This window comes from Plasmodium vivax, chromosome 4 (assembly GCF_000002415.2).
Source record: "Plasmodium vivax chromosome 4, whole genome shotgun sequence".
NCBI lineage: Eukaryota > Apicomplexa > Aconoidasida > Haemosporida > Plasmodiidae > Plasmodium > Plasmodium vivax.
The window spans coordinates 661497-681843 of record NC_009909.1 but is presented as its reverse complement, the minus strand read 5'-3'; the positions used below and the strand labels follow the sequence as shown (position 1 = coordinate 681843).

Genomic DNA, 20347 nt, shown 5'->3' with positions numbered 1-20347 from the left:
CTTTTTTTTTTTTTCCGCGAAAGGCCTGCACATTTGAGTCCCCCCCTCGCACACGTGAGTGGTCGCCCCCCATTAATGCTGCACTACAGGGGGGGTGCCCATCGGAAGGAAAAAAAAGGCGGTCATGCGAAGGAGCGAAGAAGCCAAAAAACGTAGGGAACGTACGAACAAAGGGACGACACAGCAGGGTCTTCCACACGCGGATGTGCACGTCGCGCGCATCGGGGACTTCCTCTCATGGAGACCTCCCGCACGGACGCGTCTACATCTGCCATGTGCATGCCAACCGCTTCGCCAGTTGCGCAGATGCTCCTACCAGGCAGTGAGTGAGCAGCTGGGGGGAAGAGAGAGACGCCGGGGGGAGAAATTGACTCCCTCACAAATGTAGGCATATGCACATACGCGCATACGCACGTACACATCACTGCTGCGCCGCTTCCAGTGAGAGTCTCCCCCTTCGGCACTCCCGAACAGACGCAGAGAAAAGGGGCGGGAAAGCCAAAATGGGTCTGCACAGTGCAGCGGAGGAATCGAGCGGCCTCACCACTGGGAAGGACGACGAAAGGGGGAAAGATGGCCACCAAGAAGGCGCTAAAAAAGGCGCTAAAAAAGGCGCTAAAAAAGGTGGTGAAAAAGGCGGTCAAAAAGGAGGTCAAAAGGGCGGTCAAACGGGCGCTCAAAAAGGTGGCCAAAAAGGTGATCCAGAAGGCCATCAAAAAGGCGGTCAAAAAAGCGGTCAAAAAAGCGGTCAAAAAGGCGGTCAAAAAGGCGGTAAAAAAGACGGTAAAAAAGACCATCAACAAAATGACCGCCAAGCTGACCGCCAGAACGAAGCGGCGGGATCGCTAGGGGTGAGGGCCAACTCGAGACAACGCCGCAATGTGAAGCCACCCGGAGGAACCACCGCCAACATGCCAAACGAAACCCACGATAGAGGAAAAACAAAAAAACACCACCTAGATAATGTAGAAAAGACACTACAGAAGAGCAACGTCGACTGCGTAAGTTACGTATACAAAAATATGAACGACCAGACGACTTCAAAAAATGTGGCAAGTAGCATCAAACTCGGTGGGGGAGAAGGTCGAGTGGATGCCGTTCGAAAGATGCTGCTCTTCGAAAAAAGGGCAAAAAAAAATGTGACAATTGGGGCCAGCCGCACAAGTGCAGCCACTGGGGGAGATGGCCCATGTGCGAAGGACGACGAGACGGTTCACTCGCTTATCCTTTCCACCTTCATCAATACGAAGCTCAGGCAAACTCACAACCACGCTGGTGAAGCGGTGAATAGGCCGAAGAAGGTCAAGCTAGCTAAGCAGCCACCAGGGGGGAACAACAAAAAGGGAGAGTATGCTAAGAGAGGGGAAAGATTACATGCTATACGAAGCGAAGTCACCCCCGCTAGCACACACCAGACAGCAGATGCGTATAGGCAAAACCTAACCGCAGAAGTGACGAAAGTAATATGCACACATAAGGACGTCCAAATAACAGAAACCGATGAAGAGCTAAAAAATCTCAAAAATGATGGCACCTTTTTGTATGAACAAGTCATATCAGAAAGAGAGAAAAAAAAAAAAGTGAATTCTACTCAAACGAGTCCCCTCTACCAGGAGGACGAAATAAAATGCTTTGCAAAATATATGGCCAAGCAGATTGTTAACGAAGCTACCATTCAGCTTACGTATGAGGAAAATGTGAAGGCGATGGAGGATAAGAAGAAGGCCGTGCAGTTAAACCATCGGCGGAACCTGCAGACCTATTCGCACCTCACTGATTTTCAGCGGGACAACTTGGGGGTCCTGGCCGACGGCGCCGAGCTCTCCAGGTGGGGCTCCCCTTTAGCCACTCCCAAATAGTTGTCTCCTCACCCACGTAGCCGCCTCCTCACCCACGTAGCCGCCTCTTCACCCACGTAGCCGCCTCTTCACCCACGTAGCCGCCTCTTCACCCACGTAGCCGCCTCTTCACCCACGTAGCCGCCTCTCCATCTACGCAGCCCCTTAACCGCCCCCCCCCCCCGCAGGTGCCTCCACATCCTCGGCAAAATAAACACCTTCGGCCTGTCCGGGAGCCTCATAAAATCCCTTGTGCGGAAAAATGTAGAAGCGGCGAAGGAGCAGGTACGGTGGAAGCGGTGTGTAGGGTGGGGAAGTCCCCTCTCCCCCATTCACTCCTCCACCTTCTGCACAATCAATTGGTGCTCTCTGCATGCACACCTTCCACCGGTTAAGCATACATGCCGCTTCACCTCCCCCTTTTTTTTTTCTCCTTTTTGCAGAACAAACGAGATCAAATCGAGTGGAATAACGACGTCATAAAAAATCTGCTCAAAAATACCATCGCCTTTGTGGCCACGGAAAAGGTTAAGAGGGGGAAAAAAAACCAAAAAAAAACAAAAAAAAAAAAAAAAGAGGTGCATCAAATTGATTGCGCCCCTGACTCATCCTTCCCCAAGTATCTACCAATCCTCCGCGTGTCCATGTGGGGACTCCTTTTTTTTGTTTCCCCTTTTCTCACTCCACACCCACCTGCACTGCTACACTCCTCTCCCCAGATCGTCTCCTTTATCGCTGAAGAACTCATCGAAGATTGCGTCTTAAATTTCTGCCGCCTCGACAAAAGGGACGTGGACATTCTGCGTGCCAACTTGGAGGAGAACAAAATCTCTCTCTACGAGCGGAGGCGAATGGAGGGCGGGCATTTCAATTTCGTCCTTTCGAATGGTAGGCCCGGGGAGGGTGGCGCCCACACTCTGCGTGTTATGCGGCGTCACCACTGATTCGCAACCGCGTCACAGCCGCTTCACCACTGATTCGCAACCGCGTCACAGCCGCTTCACCACTGATTCGCAACCGCGTCACAGCCGCTTCACCACCGCTTCACATCGCTTCACACCGCTTCCCCCCCGCAAGGCAACCTACACGTGAACATCCCCCTACGCGTGGGGAAGCACACGAGCCTGGAGGACCTCCTACGGAGGATCAAAAATCACATCAAAAAGGAAATGAACTTTCTGCGCAAGGAATACAAGCTGGACTGCCTCTGCATCCGGGACGGAACTCGCAGCATCGCGGTTAGTGCGTGGGCGATTGGGCGGCCATTAGGCGGCGATTAGGAGGCATTTGGACGCCTCTTCTGCACCACTTCGCCACCATCTAATTCCTTCCCCCCGCAGAGCATCCACGAGCTGCTCTCCTCCGAGTCCTGCCACTTCACCATCTGCTTAAACAGAAAGGAAGGAGAGGTGCTGCCAACTCGCTAGCACAGCAGCTGCGCTGAAGGGAAAAACCTACACCCTTCTTGGAGAAAGCAAAAAAAAAATGAGTTTGTCCTCTTGTGGGGAGACGTACCAAGGGGTTCCAGGGCGATGTGCCTCTACGCACGAGGTGGTAGGTCTCCCTCTTCCCCCCACCTGAAGGTTATCTCTTCTCCCCCCTTCCGTTGTGCTCCTCCGTTCCCTCGGCATGCATTCGTTTGCCCGTGCGCATGCGTATGTGCAATGACACGTATGTGCAACGACATGTATGTGCAACGGCACGTATGTGTTTTTTTTTCTTCATCTTCCTCTTCATTTGTTTGCTTCTTTTTTGCTTCTTTTTAAATGGTGACAAACTGGGAACTTTTTTTTTTTTTTTTTTTTCTGTGACTCTCGAGTGACGGGTGGGGGATGTTCCTCCGCGCGGATTGGCTACTCTTTTTTCAGCGCGAACTGGCTGCTCTTTTTTCCCGCGCCCGATGCGGGGCTCAGCTGCGTTGTTGCTGTGCACCGTTCCCGCGTTGCCGCCTCGCCGCATTCCCGCTTCTCCTCGTCTCCACTTCGCCACCCGCAGTGGAGCACAAAACAGCTTCGACGTATATCCCCCCAATCGGTGCATACGTAAAGCTCAGTCCCGCCGACGTGCCCCCCCTTCCAACATGCTGCTCATTTTTTTTTTTTTGGAAGCGCTACAACGAGTGAGCAGATTTTTTTTCCCCCTCCACCTTTGGTATGGCATGCCGTTACACGCGCGATGGTATAACTTGTGCAGGGGCGGCGACCGGAGAGTTCGTCAATCTGGCTGCTCCTCAGTCTGGCCGCCCATCAACCGAGGGCGCCACGAGGGGAGCATTCCACCGCCTAGCAAAGTGCCTGCACGTGGCTGCTAGAGGTTAATTTCCCACTGCCGCGTTAGGCGAGTCGCCGCCACGCCACGCCATACCACTTGGCTTCGTTTCGCTCCACTTGGCTTCACCCCGCCTCGCTCCGCTCCGCTTCGCCGAGATGAACCCCCCGGACGAGCACGCCATAACACGCAAAATCAACCTGCTGCGGAGGCAGCGGCAAGCCGAGCCGCCGCGGCGGGAGCGCAGCTACGAAGACCTGCTGCAAGAAATGGAGACCTGCGTGCGGATGCGAAACGGGTACCAAGTCAGCTCCATCCTGAAGCTGACCCAACTGCCAGTAGACATCCTCTCATTTGACGAAACAACAGAAATAGAGTTGCGCAAAAAAATAAAAAAAAAAAACGCCCTAAAAAATTACGAGCAAATCATAATAGACCATTATAACATCATCAAAACGTTGTGCAACCGAAATGCAATCAACTGGGACGTTCTGCTCAACATAGGATGTAAATTCCTATCCTCCTTCATCCACCTGTATAGCGAAAACCTGTGGTTACTACCCTACCTGCTGACCATCTGCTCGTTCTTAAATAATATAAGCACCCTGGCAGATTCCTACTATAACACCAGCAGCAAAAACGACATCTACAATGAAGAAAATGAGGACGTAAATGAGAAGAATAAATACACAATAGAAGTGCTGAATTCTATAAGAGGCAAAATAGGAATCGTTAAGGGGGACATAGAAAAACACGGAGGGTTCATCATCCTCATGTTCCAATCGATAAAGCTTTGCATGAAGCTTAACAATATGCAAATAACCACTAGCTTTTTAAAAATCATAAATTCCACCGATATAGAATACTCCTACATACCCAAGTCGTTTATAGTCCTCTTCAAGTACCAACTGGGAAAGTTATATTTGCACAAAATGGAGTACGAAAAAGCAGAAAGGGAGTTCATTTGGGCGTTTGCCAATTCGAGGAAGGGAAAAACGGACTTTAAAAAGAAGCTGCTAGAGAGTATCATCTCCATCCGTTTGAATAAGGGACTCTACCCCCCCAAGAGACTGCTACAGGATTACGAGCTCACCATCTACATTGACATTATTCACTCTATAAAACAGGGTAACATTTTCCTGTACAATCGGGTGATGGGGAGGCACTCCAAGTATTTCTTCGACAATGGGCTGAACGAATGCATAGACCAGATTCACTTCGTTGTGAAGCGGAACCTTCTCAAAATCGCTGTGGACTGGTGGAATGAGACCATTAAGGGGAATCCTAATAAGCTATATAAAGTCCCCATTTGTATTTTCCACCATATTTTTAACTGGGCCCGAATTACGCAGCACCACCACCAGCTCGAGACCCTCTGCATCATCACGTCGCTCATCCTGTTCAAGTACATCAATGCGTACATCGCCTACGACAGCAACATCCTCGTGCTCAGCAAGAACGACCCCTTCCCCTCGCTCTCCAAGTCCCGCCTGGGCGCGCTCGGCGGGGAGCGCTAGCGGTGGGCAGTGAGCGGTGAGCAGTGAGCGGTGAGCAGTGAGCGGTGAGCAGTGAGCGGTGGGCGGTCATTTGCTGCCCCCTCATTTGCTGCCCCCTCATTTGCTGCCCCCTCATTTGCTGCCCCCTCATTTGCTGCCCCCTCATTTGCTGCCCCCTCATTTGCTGCCCCCTCATTTGCTGCCCCCTCATTTGCTGCCCCCTCATTTGCTGCCTCTTCATTTGCTGCCTCTTCATTTGGTGCATCTTCATTTGCTTTGTCGTCACTTTTCCATTCATCTGCCGCGTCTCCATTTGTTGCCTCTTCATCCGCCGCGTCTCCACCCGCCGCGCCTCCCCCTCACGAGACGTACATCTTGTAACTGATGAGGTGCTCCAAAATCGAGTTCAGCGTCTCGTCGCCCAGCCGAATGAGCGACGGGATGAAGTACCGCGCCTCCTGCACCGTCTTGGGCAGCAGGTTCACCAGCATGGCTATCTCGTATTCGTGCAGCTCCCCGATGCGCTCCAGGTTCGTCCGCACGTCCACGATGGAGCTCCTGTTCTTGATCGTCGCGAACTTGTTGGCGTAGTCGAACGAGGACTTTATCAGCCTGGGGGGGAAGAAGTGGTTGGTGAGCCGTGGTGTTATGCGAAGTGGTTGGTGAGCCGTGGTGTTATGCGAAGTGGTTGGTGAGCCGTGGTGTTATGCGAAGTGGTTGGTGAGCCGTGGTGTTATGCGAAGCAGGTGATACCCAGTGGAGTGATTCAACGGGGTCTCCCCCTCGCACCACTGCACACGCGCTGCTCTGCACTGCTCTATGCTGCTCTACGCGGCACTCCGCTTACGCCTGCGCCTCCTCGTTCCGCTTCGACGTCAGCCGCAGCTGGTCTCCCAAGATCAGCTGCAACTCACACAGGTTTAGGCACTTGCAGTTTTTGAATTCTGCGCAGGGGGGGTTGGGAAGCAAAGAGGGGGGAAAGCAGAGAGGGGGTGGTTAGTGCGTGACGGGTGGAGGCATTCCACAACGTGGAGGCATGCCACGTGCGAAGCGCAATGGGCAACGCACGGCGGTCACCTCCTCCTACCTGGGCCCAGGTCCAAATTTTTTACATCCCCGTGCTCGTTGCCCGCCATCTCGTCAGGAGGTGAAAAAGGGCAGCAAAACGAAGCGAAGCGCAGAAAGGAGCAGCAAAACGCTGCAAATCTGCTGGAAAAAGCAGAGGGGAAATTCCAGGGGGGATAAGCTGCTCAACTGGTCATCTTCCCCAGGGAGGGGAGGCCTACTGGCGTCGCTTCGAAGTTACGAGATGGGGGATGACATCACGCGGGGTTGCTTCCTTCTCCGTAAATTTTTTCCAAACAGGGAAAAAAAAACAACGCGATGAGATGCGGAGGAATTGACACAACTTGGTGAAGCAACGCGAGGGAAAAAGGAAGTTAATAAATTTTGGTTCACTTATAAAAGGGCACCAAAGTGGTAAACCTCCCATGCGTTTCAAAAAAAAAAAAAAAAAAAAAAAAAAAGTATAAGCGGGATGTTTCCCTCCCCCTATTTGTTCCTTTTTTTTGACTTTTCGGAGACTCATAGGACGATGTATGCCTCTGCGCAGGGGGCCGCCAATCGAGGGGAAAAAAAGGGAAAACGAAGCAAAAGGAAAACAGCCCAGTGCAGTATGGCAGAATGGCAGAACAGAACAGACACACCACAGCACAGCACAGTGCGTGCACTTTGCCTCACCGCTCTGCCTTTCCTTTTTCCCCCGAACGGAGCAACCAACAGCACTCGGTGCGAAGCGCGGAGTGTGGAAGAGGAACCCCACCTTAACTTAACAAGCAGCATCCCTCTTAGGTGCTCCTTCCCCTCCCTGACCAAACAGATGGGGGTACTTTCCCCCCCCGCACCTGGTTTTCATTCACCAGACGAGGTAGCCAACCTGTGTGGCTCATTGTGTATTTTTTCTCCCGTCCAAAGGGGCTTGCCCTCCCTTCTCTTTTGCTAAACTTCTTTTCGCCTTAATCGACATCCCAATAAGGGGCTTCAAACGGGTCTATCCCCCCACACCCACATACCGCCTATCGTCTCTCCCTTTCTTTGCTGCATCACCTGGAGGAAGCGTAAAAAAAGAAAGAGGACACTCCATTGAGGCAAATTTGTCTCCGTCAGGGAGTTACCCCTTGGGTGGAAATAAAACAACTGCGGGGGAACCTCCCTTCACAATAATTTAGAGTACACCCAGGTGAGGTGCAAAAAATGGGTTAGCGGAGGAGGCAGTCCCAATTGGGTGGGCCAGGCAGTGAATGCACCGCCGAACAGTCCCAAACACACACATGGGAAGGTATATGTATGTACTACCCTCACCCGCTTTGCAATAAACGCGCTGCAAAAATGATGCCATTTTTTTTTTTTTTCTTCCTCATTATGTTTGCCTCTCCTATAAGTGGAGAAAAGGGCCGTTCACACATTCCTATGCACTTTGGAAAAAAAAAAAAAAAAAAAAAAAAATCACCTCTAAACGCGCAAGGCACGCGGGAAACGCCGCGAAAAGCGAGGCGCCATTCACCGGAGGGCTCACAAAAAGTGAACGTGGCAAACGTGGCAAGCCGACGAATGACATCCCCCCGCTCACCTCTCCACAAAGGCGCATCCACCTTCCAGCCAAGGGGGCCAATCAGCCAAAGCGAAGCGACCTCCAGAAGGGGAACACATTTGAATGGAAAGAAAAAAAATAATTGCCCCCATCGCGCCTCCAAAAGGAGCAAGCAAATTAGCGTCCATCCGGGAGACATAACATCCTCACCAACACCATCGAGGCATACATGCGCAGGGAGGCACACCCGATGAGTGAGCCATAAACGGGGGAGAAGGTGAAGAAGCTGGATGAGCATACCGGAGAGCTTCCCCTCGCTGACGATTTGCACTGAGACGGAGCGGCGCCTGGAGCAGACACGGCTATGTGTGTACGCTCGACGGGGTGCCTAATTAGGGGAGACGGCACAGCACCATGCCCATGTTGTGAACACCGCGGCGGTTTACACTTCTCCATCCACAACAGAGTTTGAGTGAGGCACACTTGGTGAGTAACTCTCCAAAAGGGTTAATAGGTTGAGAGGTGTATCCCCAGTACAGGAGGGGTCGGCGGGGAAAGGCTCGACAGGGTGCCTTTAAACAGTACATCCAACCGCTCCGCCACTCCGCGGCTTCACCGCCTTTACGCCGCTTTTACGCCGCCCCCCCCAAGATGGGGTTCGTGAAGGCGGAGGAGTTCGTGAACCAGCACATGCGGGTGAACAGGGAAATCAAGGAGCTGTGCAGCCGGAAAAACGAGGAGTTCAAATTTAACATCTTCATTTTCTACCACAACGACATAGACTCCATCTGCACGGAGCACATCCTGCACTTTCACAAAAATGTGAGGAGGGACATTAACATATTCAGCTACGGGATAGAGAAGAAGGAGGACCTGCTGAACTTCTGCAAGAAATATGAAGACGTGTATAGCAAAAATGGGGACTACTATCGGGACTACCTTCTTTCAGGTGATCCTCATTGGCATGTGCTCTCATATGAACACAGATGGGGATGTGTATTCCCTCGTGGAGGACTTTTTTACTGGCATCATGGGGAAGAGCTACGTGGGGTACTTAAAATTTTTTGTCATCGATAATAGGAGGCCCTACCACGAGATCTTTGAGACGAGTGACAAGTGGGACTTGGTGCTGAGCGAGGGGGAGATGGCCGACGTGATGGCCATGTACGGCAGCGCCCCGATTAGCGGCGCAACGGAGAGGGACAATCGTGGAAAAGCTGGCAGCGACACGGACACCCGCAAAAAAACCGGCAGCGCCGCGGACACGCGCGGAAAAGCCAAGGCCAACGCGCGGCAGAAGCTGCAGAGCTACTACCACACCGTGAAGGAGGAAAACAAGTGCATGTGCCTGATGATTTACCCCTTCATCCAGTGCGTGAGCGAAGACGACTCCTCCGCAATCATCTTCATCTCGAGCGTGTCCCTCATCTCTTATTTGAAAACGGACGCAGTGACGTACGAGTACTACAATAAGGAGATAAAAAATTTACACAACGACTCGATGAACATATCCAATGGGCACTTCATCTCATTCGACCCCGAGAGGGGTCTGCTGCCCATGCTCTCCTTCATGTCTCTGAATGAGTCCCTAGAAATTGATGAGCGCATATACATCTACGACCACAAGAATGTAAAGAACACCTTTAACAAGATCAGAACCATGTGCCATATAGAGATAAAGGAATTCACTGGAAATTTTAGACAATTGGATTTGAAAAAACAAAATGAAATCCTCATTAAGCTAAAGTCCTTCATAAAGATCATCCGTCCAATGAACACCCTCGCATGGAAACGAAGAACATACGTCCTCTATAACAGCGACAGCTTTTATTTTCTGATCGTCCTCATCTACATCTACATTAACAGAATCAAAAAAATGGATTCATATCTCTATAACTGCCTCAAGACGTCGGATTTCCTTTTTAACATTTTTAAAGACAGACTCAAACAGTCAGAAATTTACGATAAGCTGATTGAAAAGCATCTACACAAAAACGCAGCTAGCTATTTAAGTGTTCTAATTAAAAAAATTATGGAGAGTAACAAAAAAAGTATTAACATTACATCTGACTTTAAAATATTTTTAGACATTTTTCAAACGGCTAGAAATTCCTACACCCATCCATTTGAGCTGAGGTTTCTCTCCAATATGTTCTCCTCATTTCAATCCTACTGCAATGATAAGTATAAGACGTATCACCTCCTCGTCTGCCACATAAACGATTCGGATGAGACTCTCCTTTATGGGTTTACTCCGCTCAACAAAAGGGACTACTGGCCTTCTGTGTTCTCCAAAATCGCCTACAGCAACTCAGAGCAAATTACCTACGACACCCTGGCCGATGTGAACACCCTGCGCATCCGCAAAAACGACTTTAAGTTCATCCTCAGCGAGATCAAGGACGTCTTCCGCGGCGTCCTCCGCTACCAGCGCAGGAGGGAGCTCCACGCGGAGGACAGCACGGACGGGGAAGAGGCAGACGAAGCAGGCGAAGCAGGCGAAGCAGACGAAGCAGACGAAGCAGACGAAGCAGACGAAGCAGGCGAAGCAGGCGAAGCAGACGAAGCAGACGAAGCAGACGAAGCAGACGAAGCAGACGAAGTGGTGGAGGAAGGAGAAGCCGTGGAGGAAGACGCAGACGAAGCGACGGAAGAGGCGGACGCCGCAGACGAAACGGAGCCCTGATGCGAGTGCCCCCGACCAAGCGGGGAGCGCACCTCCATTTGCAGCGCGTCCCCCTTGCGGCACTGCCCCTTCGAAGCACGTCCCTTTGAAGCACTTCCCATTGCAATGCTGCCCTTTTTTTTTGTAACCCCCGAGCACAGCTGCATTCGAGCTGCACTCGAGCCGCCTTCAATCCATGTGCAGACCGTTTGCCACGACCCACTCGACTTTTTTGTGCCCACACGGCGGGGGGGATGTCAAACGGTCTGCATGCAAAAAGGGATGCGCTGATCCGCATGTGCACACACGGGTGCCTTCATCCGCAGAGCACTACTCCACAATGGATGGCGAAGCGGGCGTAGGTCTTCCGGTCTGCCGCCGTTCCGCTCCACCGCTCCACCGCTCTACCGCTTTTTCCTTGTCCGAGTGAATCCCCTATTTGAATGAACACACATAGCTTCTCCAGCAAGGGCCGCTAACTGGGGGGCACTACGAACTGATCAAAAGTGGCAAAAAGAACGTCTGCTGTTTGGCATTCCCCGGGGGCTCTCCCCCAGACGAACCGCCATACGATGGTGGTCTATCCTCTACTGACCCTTTGCCCATCCCGTTTTGATAAAAACTTCATTCCGCTGAAGTTACTGCGTGGTGCCAATTTACCCAAAAGGGGAGCAGCGCTCAGAAATGCGGCACAATGGGTAATATGAAAAGATGAGCTTATCAAGCGGCAAGGGGGCATTCCCTCTCTGCGCGCCGAAAAAGCTGCACGAACGAATGCACGCACAAAAAAAAAAAAATAAATAAAAAAAAAAAAAAAACGCACGGAGCCTCCCCCCCTTTGAAGCTTCCACCCGCGGGCACAAACCACTTCAACAAAGTGACAATTTCGCAAAGTTAAAAATCTTCGCAAAAACGGAGCGACGCCCCCGCAACTACTTTAAGTGAAACAAAACGGAGTACGGGAACAAAGTGGGAGCCTCCCCCAGCTGAACGGTCGCGTTGCTCACTCATGACACGTCGCCAAACGAACAATTCGCCAAGACGATTCCTCTGCGTGGAAGCGGTGGAGGAGGGTGAACAGAAATGAACTTCCCACACGGATAAGCATCACCTTCTCGCAACGCTGCTCTGCCGCTACATATGAAGAGGCCCCTTTTTTTTAGATACGGCCAACATACACCCGTCCGTTCGACCCTCCCTGCGTGAAACGCGCATTGGAGAAGGACTCCCTCATGTAGCAACGACGCACTGCACAGTTCCTCCTAAATGAATGAAATCCTCAACAGCAACGGGATTATCATTTGCAAAAACATCCCCATCGACAAAAACAGATTTGAAATAACGGAAATATTTAGCAAATGTAGGGGAAAGAGTGCCCACGGGCCCATGGGGGAGTGGCCGGCCGGCTCTGTTGCCACTCAGGAGAGACAGCACGAAATGCGCCTTTTGAGTTCCCCCCTTTGGTGTTCACACGATTCCCCATTCGTTTGTTTTGCGTTCTATTTGGTATTTTTTTATTTTATTTTTTTATTTATTTTTTTATTTTTCCCCCCGCGCACGCGCCGCCAGATGGACCGCTCCTCGGTGAAGGCATCCACTTTGGGAAAAAAAACAGCAACATGTTTTACGTGAAATATGTTTTCTTTAAAGATGCCATAAAGGCGTACGAGGTGAGTCCCCATCGGTGGGAAGCGCGCCTTGAAGGGGGCGCAGTTAGCCCCTTTCTCATTTGCCTTACACATCACATTCGCTGCCGCGACTGCTACCGCTTCCCCCCCCAGAGCTTGAAGGACGACAAGACGGGCGAATACGACTTCAGGCTGTCGTTCAGCAAAAACGACGAGATAAAATATAGGGCGGTCAAAGGTAAGGGGTACGGGGGGGGGGGGGGGCTCTCCCTCCTCGGGGCATTCCCCCCGTCCACGTGTGCATACAAGTATGTATATGCCCACCTGCACGCATACGTCATTTTACGCTCCCTTTTGCACCTCATTTGTACCCCCCAGGCAACAGGAAGGCCGTCGAGGAACTCAAGTACATTTACAGAAACAACGAGCAGATAAAAGTGAACGATGGCATGACCAACGAGCTCCTCAACGAAATAAACGAACAGAACACCGAGATGCTGAAAAAGAAGAAGAAGGAAAAGGAAATGGAGAAGAAAAAGGACAAGTCCTTTATTTTGAACCTCCTCACCAAAATCGACGAGCCGCAGGAAAGCGAGCAGAGTGCCAGGTGAGGCGGGAGCAACTCATTAGGCCGCATGCGCGTTAGCGTCTCGTCAGGGCGGATTATCCTCCTCGCCCGACGTTAAGTATGTACCTGTATATATGTATTTATGTACGTGTGTACCCCCGCTGGCACGACCGTCCGATTGCTAGCCCCTCATGATTGCCTTCCTCCCCCACCTCTGCGCAGGCTAAAGGCAGACCTAAAAAATTACCTCAGCCTGAATTGCCTCTGCGTTTACCACTTTGACGAAAACAACAAACATGACAATTACTTAACGCCCACCTTTCCGAAGTGATTCGCGAAAATGGGCATCCTGGGGTGTAGTTTTTTTTTTTTTTAGTAAAACGGGTTTGACGAGTAGCGGGTATATTTCATCGCCCCGCTTTTTTACGCGCGCGTTGCCTGACACTTGAATCATCTGAAGTTACGCACAAAATGGGGAAGCCACGAATGAGCGGCGAAAAGGGCGTAATGCAAAAGGGGGGTTTTTATGAAGGCGCCGCACACTGTAGGCCGCTAAATCTCTCCAGGCGGACGGAGCAAAAGGGCACCCTCGCTGTGCCCATCACGTAGCTGCACACAGCTGCTAACCAATCTGCCACTTCACTCGCTGAGCAGAACTGTGGGTTTGATCATCTGCCTGCTGATGTGCTCTGCGGGGGGCGCAAAATGGGGGAAAGGCAAGAAGTGAGTGGCGCCGCTTCGAAGTCCACGCAGAAATGTGAACGGCGCCGCTTCGAAGGCCACGCAGAAATGTGAACGGCACCGCTTCAAAAGCCACGCAGAAATGTGAGCGGCACCGCTTCAAAAGCCACGCAGAAATGTGAGCGGCACCGCTTCAAAAGCCACGCAGAAATGTGAGCGGCGCCGCCTCGCTTACTTATCCACTTGTGCTTCTCCTCCCCGTCCACAGTCGCAAACATAATTTTCCTGCTGTCGTAACTTATGCTGAACAAGTGCACGTTGGTCAGGCCCAACTCATTTTCCACGAGCTTTATTTTGCGGAGATCCTCCAGGGAGGTCAGCTCGGTGAAATTGTTCAGGTACAAGATCTGCGAGGGGGGTGAGGGAGAAGCTACACATGTTGGGGGTGCCATAAGAGGACGTCCCTATGGAGGGTCTCACCAGTAGGAAAAAGCCACGCACGCGTGAAGCCACGCCCTCCCAACGGAAAGCACATTTCGGTTGTAATCCCCACAAGTGAGCAAAGCGAGGGCACTACGCATCACCCACGGTGTTGCTGAATAGTGTGACCCATTGGGACACTGCACACACACACAGCGCGGAAGTGGCGCCGGTGCTGATCGCATGCGGGCTGCCCTCTTCGAATCACCCCTACCTCGGTGGGCTTCTCCGCCTGGTAATACTGCGACTTAAAGGAACAGATGAAATTCTTCGTTAGTATCATGTACCTCTTTCGCAACCGCTTCAAATATTTGGACTGCTTGAAAACCCACCCTTCGTTCACTATTTCCATTGCAACGGGGGTGGGGGGAATGCGCTGCTGCGTGAAGAGGGGCGCTGAAGAAGCGCGGAACAATCGAAAAAGGAGGCAATAGCTCTTAAAAAGGGGCGCATACAAATGGGGGGAAACCCAGCTCAACGTAGAGTTGTCCTCCACGTATAATGTCAAAAAAGCAGAATGAATAAACAAATAAACGGAGAGAAGGAAAAAAAAGTTAAGCGGCCAAGGGGGTCACCAACTTTGGGAAGGCAAAGCGAACGGGGGAAATACTACCCACGCGAAAAAGAGATGCAATGTTTCTCCTCCCCTGGGTTGGCGGAAAGTAGCGAACAAGGGGCGAGAGATTACCACCGATTGGTGTTCCCCCCTCAGTTGAATGCAACTTCTAACTTCGTGATGGCTCCTTTAAAAGGGCATTTTAAAACTTTTGCATCACAAAGGGGTAGGCAAAACGGTGAATATGACAAAATGGCAAAATGAAAAAAAAAGGAACCAACTTATTCCTCACCAAATGTCAACTTAGGAACGTTCTTATATCTTACCCTTTGCTTTTCCCATTTTAACCGAGAAAAAAAAAAAAAAAATATGACCCCCCATCCTTTGTACAAACAGCCAAATAGGAATTACACCCTTGGTCGAAGTGTGTGCGTGTGTGTGTGTATGCATGTATTATGTATTACTATGCAGGTATGCCCCCTAAAAGAGGAGGGATTGGTTCAGTTATTCCTGTTCACATATAAGTGCAACGAATCGGGGTGGTGTAACAACAGGCTCGTGAGAAAGAAATGCGGATTTTACCTGGTGTGATGTGTTCCTTATTTATTTTTTTTTTTTTTATTATTTTTTGTTTTTTTTTACCTGACTTGTTCAGGCGATTTACACCGGAGAAGGGAAAAAATAAATTGCGCGGGTTGATCGGTTGAGTTCGTTCTTAACGATTGCCTTACTTGGCTTATTCGATCTTTTTTTCTTTTTTTTTTGCTCTTCTCCCATTCGGTTCGCTCCTTTAACGTACTGGGGCCCTGAACGGATGCGCACATACAATCATATGCATACGATTGTGGCTTCCCCAGTGCACAGGTAGCCATATGCATGCACGCGAACGCCCGGCGCAATTGTGCGTATGTGCCGAACGTGAAAATGCCTTTCCCCTTATGTTCACTTGGTACACGCGTACGAGAGCACTGCTTTTGGCGCCCCCTCCACTCCATTCTGATTTAACCCCAACTAAAAAGAATATACTCACGCGAGGTTATTTTTTTCGCACATGTGTTTGAAATCATCGCGGCAATCTTCCCACTTTTCGACACTTTTCGGCGCTTCTCCCCTTTGGCACTCCCCACCACTTCGAAGGTGAACGGAGGAATGGCTCAGCGCAGCGCCCACTGGTAAAGCGGATGCCTGTCGAGCGAGAGCCGAACTGGGAAAGCACCATTTAAGAAAAGGAGAAAAAAAAGAGGAAAAGAAAAAAAGAGAAAATAATAGAGAGGAAAAGAAAACAAAACAATAGAGAAGGAAAGAGAAGAACACCTTCTGAGCGACTGCTCGTACAAGGCGCCAACCGATCAGTGCGGCGCAGCGCATGTACTTCCCCTGCTCATCTGTTTCGAAGCAGCCAATATACACTTCCTTTCAAGGCAGCCTTTTTAAGCGCCTGCGGGGGGAGTCAATTCCCGGGCATACTTACGTACATGCAGGAGCGCATACGCGTAAGGAGCTTCTCCTTCTCCTCTGCGGCACACCGATCATTATCGCGAAAGCCAAGGAGAAAACGGCTGGACTGTATTCACCACAAAGGGTGATAACGCTACCTCAGCTTCAACCCTCAGTTGACGTGTGGATGATATGCAAGCATAGCTCACAGTCGGCCCCCCCTTTTGCGTGAACAGACGTGTACCCTCCCCGTGCACGCGCAGATAATTTTTCTCCCCGGGGGTTTCCCACTGCCTGCCTACGGAACAAGAGGAGGAACCATGACGGCGGAGGACAAGAAGGTAGGCAGTTCGCGCGCAGGTTGTGTGGCGGCATGGCGGTTATGTGGCTGCGTAGCGGTTGAACCGGACACCGCCGAAAGAGAAGCTCTCAACAGTGTTGCCAACCTGCGGAGAAGGAGCCCTTTCCCCGTTACTCCCTACATCGCTACCCCCCTTTACTGCTACCCCCCTTTACTGCTACCCCCCTTTACTGCTACCCCCCTTTACCGCCACCCCCCCTTTACCGCTTCCCCCCAGGCCGTGTCCATCAAGGTGCCCGTGAAGCCCAAGGAAGCGGAGGAGAAGAGGAGGAAGCTGAACAGCCTGAAGATCAAGAACGAGGAACTGAACGAAGAGGAGAAGAAAAAGAAGGAAGAGCTGGAGCTGCTCATCACCAGGCTAAGAGATGAAGACCCAGAGGTAGTCAACCTATCCATTACTATGCTAAACAAGGAGATAATAGATACCAGTGGAATTTTGACGTCTTCCCTGCTAGCCCTGAAGGTACTGAAGACCCACTACAGCACGCTACTCGAAATACATGAGGAAATGAAATTTGAGGAGTGCAAAAGGAAGATGAGCAACATGATAAGTGCCCTGTCTACCACCATAGGGGATGAAAACAACATTGTGAAGTATGTCATCATGGGCAATAAGAACGATTTGGTGAATTATGGCCATGAGTACATAAAGAATTTAATCTCCAAGCTGTTGGTGGAGTTTAAAAATGTGAAAGAGGAGGAGTCGTCTGGCTCCGGGGCGGCCGTCACCCCCGGTGGAGCAGGTGGCCCGGCAGCGGCGACTGCTTCGTTGGGGGCGACGTCTTTGGCGGCCACGTCTTTAGCGGCTACCTCGTTAGCGGCAACCTCGTTAGCGGCAACCTCTCCTGTGACCGCTTCCCCCGTGACCGCCCCCCCGATGACCGCTTCTTCACCCGCTGCGGGCGCACCACGGGGATCGCACATGCTGAGCCACATCTACGAGCTGGTGAACATCATCGTGCCGTACTGCTTCAACCACAACACGGAGTACGAAGCGATCGACTTGCTGATCGAGGTGGACAAAATAAATGACATTCACCTGTACGTGGATGAGAAGTCCTGCGAAAGGTCCATCCTGTATCTGCTCAACATAACCCACTACAGCTCCTCCACGGAGGAATACTACAAATTGATGGAGGTGATTCTGCACATTTTGAAGAAGCACAAGAGGCATGTGGAATGTTTAAAGATTTTACTAAAGCTAAACAGGAGGGATAAAATCAAAGACCTGCTCTTCGAGTGCGGAGACATGATTACCTGCAAGCAGATGGCTCTCATATGTTCTAGACATTCCATCCATTTGGAGTTCACCCAAGAGGAAGTGATTCGCTACCCTCACATGAACCTGAACCAGCTAGCTAGCCTTTCCTCAGGGGAACATTTATCTTCCATTTTTTTGAAACTAGCCAAAGACTTAGATGTAGAAGAACCCAAATTGCCAGAAGATATTTACAAGACACATCTGGAGGAAAAGAGAAACACAAATGTGTGGGACTCTGCAAAGCAGAACTTGTCCGCCTCCTTTGTAAATGCATTTGTTAATGCCGCCTTCTGTAAGGATAAGCTAATGACGGTTAATTCGTCTCTTTGGATTTTTAAGAATAAGGATTACGGGTTGATGAGTGCAACTGCTTCTATGGGGCTACTGCTCATGTGGAACGTCGACGAAGGGTTGTCCCAAATTGATAAGTTTCAATACAGCAGCGACCATCATGTGAAGGCAGGCGCTTTGATGGCATTCGGGTTAGCCTGTACGAATGTAAAAAGTGAATGTGACCCCGCATTTGCTTTGCTATCAGAACATATTGATGCGGAAAATACGATGGAGAGAATAGGAGCCATATTAGGCTTCGGCTATGCATATGCTGGTTCGGGGAAGGAGAACCTCCTCGATGTGCTCATGCCACCGCTGGTAGATAACGGCTGCATCATCGAGTGCAGCGTATTCGCAGCTGTCTCGTTGGGACTCGTCTTCGTCGGTTCGCAAAATAGAGAAATTGCAGAGTACATCATTGACACTGTCATGGAGAGGGAGAAGGTTAACAGCTCTCTCGATCAGCCCATCGCAAAATTATACGCAGTCGCCTTAGGCCTTCTGTTCCTCTGCGCAAGGGAAAAATGCGAAGCTACTCTCTCCGCCCTGGAAATCATCAAACACCCAATTGCAAAATATATGATTACGACTGTGGAGGGGATGGCCTTCGCTGGCTCCAACGACGTTTTGAAGGTCCAAAAGATGTTGCAAGTTTTGGTCGAAAAAAGAAGTGACAAGAAGGTTAATATGGACGGTTCTGCAAAGCCGACTGATCAGCCTCATCATCCTGCACCTTGTGGGAATGCAGTCGATGGGAAGGCTCCCCAGGGTGCAGACGCGAAAGGCCCCCTTTTGGATGGCAAGCGGGCCAACCCCACCCTAGGTAGTAGTAAAAGCGCCAAGACTGGCCCAGCGGACGGGAAAGGCAGTACTACCAACGCAGGAAGTGGCTCAGGAGGGAATACCCCCCAGGCGGAAGACAACCTAGATCAGTGCGTAGCCATCCTGAACATTGCCCTCATCGCCCTAACGGATGACATCAGCTCCGAGATGACGACCAGAATTATCGACCACTTCTTGCAGTACTCTAATTTGAACCAGAAGAAAGCCGTCCCTTTAGCTTTGGCGTTGCTATTCACGTCCTTCCCCAAACCGAACATCGTTGATATCCTCTCCAAACTGACGCACGACCAGGATGCAGATGTGGCTTTGCATGCGATCATGTCTCTGGGGTTTGTTGGTGCAGGGACGAATAACTCCCGTATAGCCATATTACTCAGACAGCTGTCAACCTTCTATTGCAAAGATACCAATGCCACCTTTGTGGTGAGACTCTCTCAGGGGCTACTCTACATGGGCAAGGGGCTACTAACTATCAACCCCTTGCATTCGAACCGATCCATCATCAACTACGTGGCGCTGGGGTCCCTCCTCGTCACCATCCACGCGTGCCTCCAGCTGAAGACCACCATCCTGGGCAAGTACCACTACCTGCTGTACCACCTCGTGCCGTGCATTTACCCCCGCATGCTCGTCACCGTGAACGAGGACTTGGAGCCCCTCCCCATTTCGGTGCGCGTGGGCCAGGTCAGTCCCCAGCGGTGGCATCCCCGCGGTAGCATCCCCGCGGTAGCGTCGGTTTGGCGGCCCGAGATTGCCTTAATGGGATCGCCCTGCGATTGCCCCCTTTGCCTCCCCTACACATGGTCACCCCCCCATTGTACCGCCCCTCCCCCAGGCCGTCGACGTCGTCGGGCAAGCCGGCAAGCCCAAGACCATCACGGGGTTCCAGACCCACGTCACGCCCGTCCTGCTGCTGCACACGGACCGGGCGGAGATAGCCACGGAGGAGTGTAAGTGGATTAGCAGCATGTGCGGATGAGCGTGCCCTGCCCTGCACCGCGCCTGCCACTTTGCCGTGTGCCGTTTAACCGCTGCCCCACTTCACCGCTCCCCCCCCGCAGACATCCCCATCAACGACACTCTCGAGGGAATCGTCATTCTGAAGAAGGACCCCAACTACGTGCCGCCAGCGATCAACTGACCGGCGGAAAAAAAACCGAGTGAGCCAGGTGCACACCTCCCGGTGCGTAGAGCGCGCCTCGCGCCTTTCACGTTAAGGTCGCCCATCCAGCATACGCGCCTCTCCTCCTTTGCATCGCTTCGCTTTTGCGTCGCCTCACCTTTGCGCCGCCTCACCTTTGCGTCGCCTCACCTTTGCGCCGCCTCACCTTTGCACTGCTCC

The 20347-nt window shown here is 51.4% G+C and overlaps 8 protein-coding genes across 8 annotated transcripts, besides 11 other annotated features; 6 read left to right on the top strand and 2 right to left on the bottom strand.

The window, feature by feature from the left end:
• Nucleotides 1-136: 136 nt before the first annotated feature.
• PVX_003695 (hypothetical protein, conserved) lies at nucleotides 137-3466 on the top strand. Its single transcript, XM_001612928.1, has 6 exons — nucleotides 137-1828; nucleotides 2027-2123; nucleotides 2282-2365; nucleotides 2558-2726; nucleotides 2916-3076; nucleotides 3179-3466. The coding sequence occupies exons 1-6, from the start codon at nucleotides 393-395 to the stop codon at nucleotides 3263-3265; spliced, it is 2034 nt and encodes a 677-aa protein (XP_001612978.1). The 5' UTR covers nucleotides 137-392; the 3' UTR covers nucleotides 3266-3466.
• Nucleotides 2018-2053: a microsatellite.
• Nucleotides 3264-3283: a microsatellite.
• A 275-nt stretch (nucleotides 3467-3741) lies between the features above and the next one.
• On the top strand, nucleotides 3742-6871 carry PVX_003700 (hypothetical protein, conserved). The gene is made up of 2 exons (XM_001612929.1): nucleotides 3742-5681; nucleotides 6849-6871. Exon 1 carries the CDS (start codon nucleotides 4265-4267, stop codon nucleotides 5621-5623), a length of 1359 nt encoding a protein of 452 aa, XP_001612979.1. The 5' UTR covers nucleotides 3742-4264; the 3' UTR covers nucleotides 5624-5681; nucleotides 6849-6871.
• Nucleotides 3827-3900: a microsatellite.
• On the bottom strand, nucleotides 5962-6738 carry PVX_003705 (DNA-directed RNA polymerase II 16 kDa subunit, putative; the record flags this gene model as incomplete). Its single annotated transcript, XM_001612930.1, has 3 exons — nucleotides 5962-6214; nucleotides 6450-6546; nucleotides 6690-6738. 3 exons carry the CDS (start codon nucleotides 6736-6738, stop codon nucleotides 5962-5964), a joined length of 399 nt encoding a protein of 132 aa, XP_001612980.1.
• Nucleotides 6032-6086: a microsatellite.
• Nucleotides 6742-6768: a microsatellite.
• Nucleotides 6872-6902: 31 nt separating the features above from the next.
• Nucleotides 6903-6963: a microsatellite.
• A 176-nt stretch (nucleotides 6964-7139) lies between these two features.
• Nucleotides 7140-7644, top strand: PVX_003710 (hypothetical protein; the record flags this gene model as incomplete). Its single annotated transcript, XM_001612931.1, has 1 exon — nucleotides 7140-7644. The coding sequence occupies one exon, from the start codon at nucleotides 7140-7142 to the stop codon at nucleotides 7602-7604; it is 465 nt and encodes a 154-aa protein (XP_001612981.1). The 3' UTR covers nucleotides 7605-7644.
• Nucleotides 7645-7722: 78 nt separating this feature from the next.
• Nucleotides 7723-7747: a microsatellite.
• Nucleotides 7748-8843: 1096 nt separating this feature from the next.
• On the top strand, nucleotides 8844-10878 carry PVX_003715 (hypothetical protein, conserved; the record flags this gene model as incomplete). Its single annotated transcript, XM_001612932.1, has 2 exons — nucleotides 8844-9095; nucleotides 9142-10878. 2 exons carry the CDS (start codon nucleotides 8844-8846, stop codon nucleotides 10876-10878), a joined length of 1989 nt encoding a protein of 662 aa, XP_001612982.1.
• A 404-nt stretch (nucleotides 10879-11282) lies between these two features.
• Nucleotides 11283-11316: a microsatellite.
• A 480-nt stretch (nucleotides 11317-11796) lies between these two features.
• Nucleotides 11797-14071, top strand: PVX_003720 (hypothetical protein, conserved). The gene is made up of 5 exons (XM_001612933.1): nucleotides 11797-12217; nucleotides 12427-12527; nucleotides 12639-12723; nucleotides 12864-13092; nucleotides 13276-14071. Exons 1-5 carry the CDS (start codon nucleotides 12124-12126, stop codon nucleotides 13382-13384), a joined length of 618 nt encoding a protein of 205 aa, XP_001612983.1. The 5' UTR covers nucleotides 11797-12123; the 3' UTR covers nucleotides 13385-14071.
• Nucleotides 12006-12043: a microsatellite.
• Nucleotides 13693-15108, bottom strand: PVX_003725 (PH domain containing protein; the record flags this gene model as incomplete). The annotated part of the gene is made up of 3 exons (XM_001612934.1): nucleotides 14429-15108; nucleotides 13970-14141; nucleotides 13693-13742 (listed from the first exon to the last, which is right to left on the bottom strand). Exons 1-3 carry the CDS (start codon nucleotides 14564-14566, stop codon nucleotides 13693-13695), a joined length of 360 nt encoding a protein of 119 aa, XP_001612984.1. The 5' UTR covers nucleotides 14567-15108.
• Nucleotides 15014-15051: a microsatellite.
• Nucleotides 15109-15835: 727 nt separating the features above from the next.
• PVX_003730 (26S proteasome regulatory subunit, putative) lies at nucleotides 15836-20146 on the top strand (the record flags this gene model as incomplete). Its single annotated transcript, XM_001612935.1, has 4 exons — nucleotides 15836-16548; nucleotides 16786-19689; nucleotides 19841-19955; nucleotides 20067-20146. Exons 1-4 carry the CDS (start codon nucleotides 16528-16530, stop codon nucleotides 20144-20146), a joined length of 3120 nt encoding a protein of 1039 aa, XP_001612985.1. The 5' UTR covers nucleotides 15836-16527.
• Nucleotides 19884-19976: a microsatellite.
• Nucleotides 20147-20347: the final 201 nt, after the last annotated feature.

Bases quoted from the DNA above. Each gene is read 5' to 3' on its own strand.
- PVX_003720 (XM_001612933.1), top strand. From the start codon at position 12,124: ATGAATGAAATCCTCAACAGCAACGGGATTATCATTTGCAAAAACATC. The intron at 12,528-12,638 runs GTGAGTCCCCAT...TTCCCCCCCCAG, and splicing joins ATGCCATAAAGGCGTACGAG to AGCTTGAAGGACGACAAGAC. The intron at 12,724-12,863 runs GTAAGGGGTACG...TGTACCCCCCAG, and splicing joins AAAATATAGGGCGGTCAAAG to GCAACAGGAAGGCCGTCGAG.
- PVX_003700 (XM_001612929.1), top strand. From the start codon at position 4,265: ATGAACCCCCCGGACGAGCACGCCATAACACGCAAAATCAACCTGCTG.
- PVX_003695 (XM_001612928.1), top strand. From the start codon at position 393: ATGCACATACGCGCATACGCACGTACACATCACTGCTGCGCCGCTTCC. The intron at 1,829-2,026 runs GTGGGGCTCCCC...CCCCCCCCGCAG, and splicing joins GACGGCGCCGAGCTCTCCAG to GTGCCTCCACATCCTCGGCA. The intron at 2,124-2,281 runs GTACGGTGGAAG...TCCTTTTTGCAG, and splicing joins TAGAAGCGGCGAAGGAGCAG to AACAAACGAGATCAAATCGA.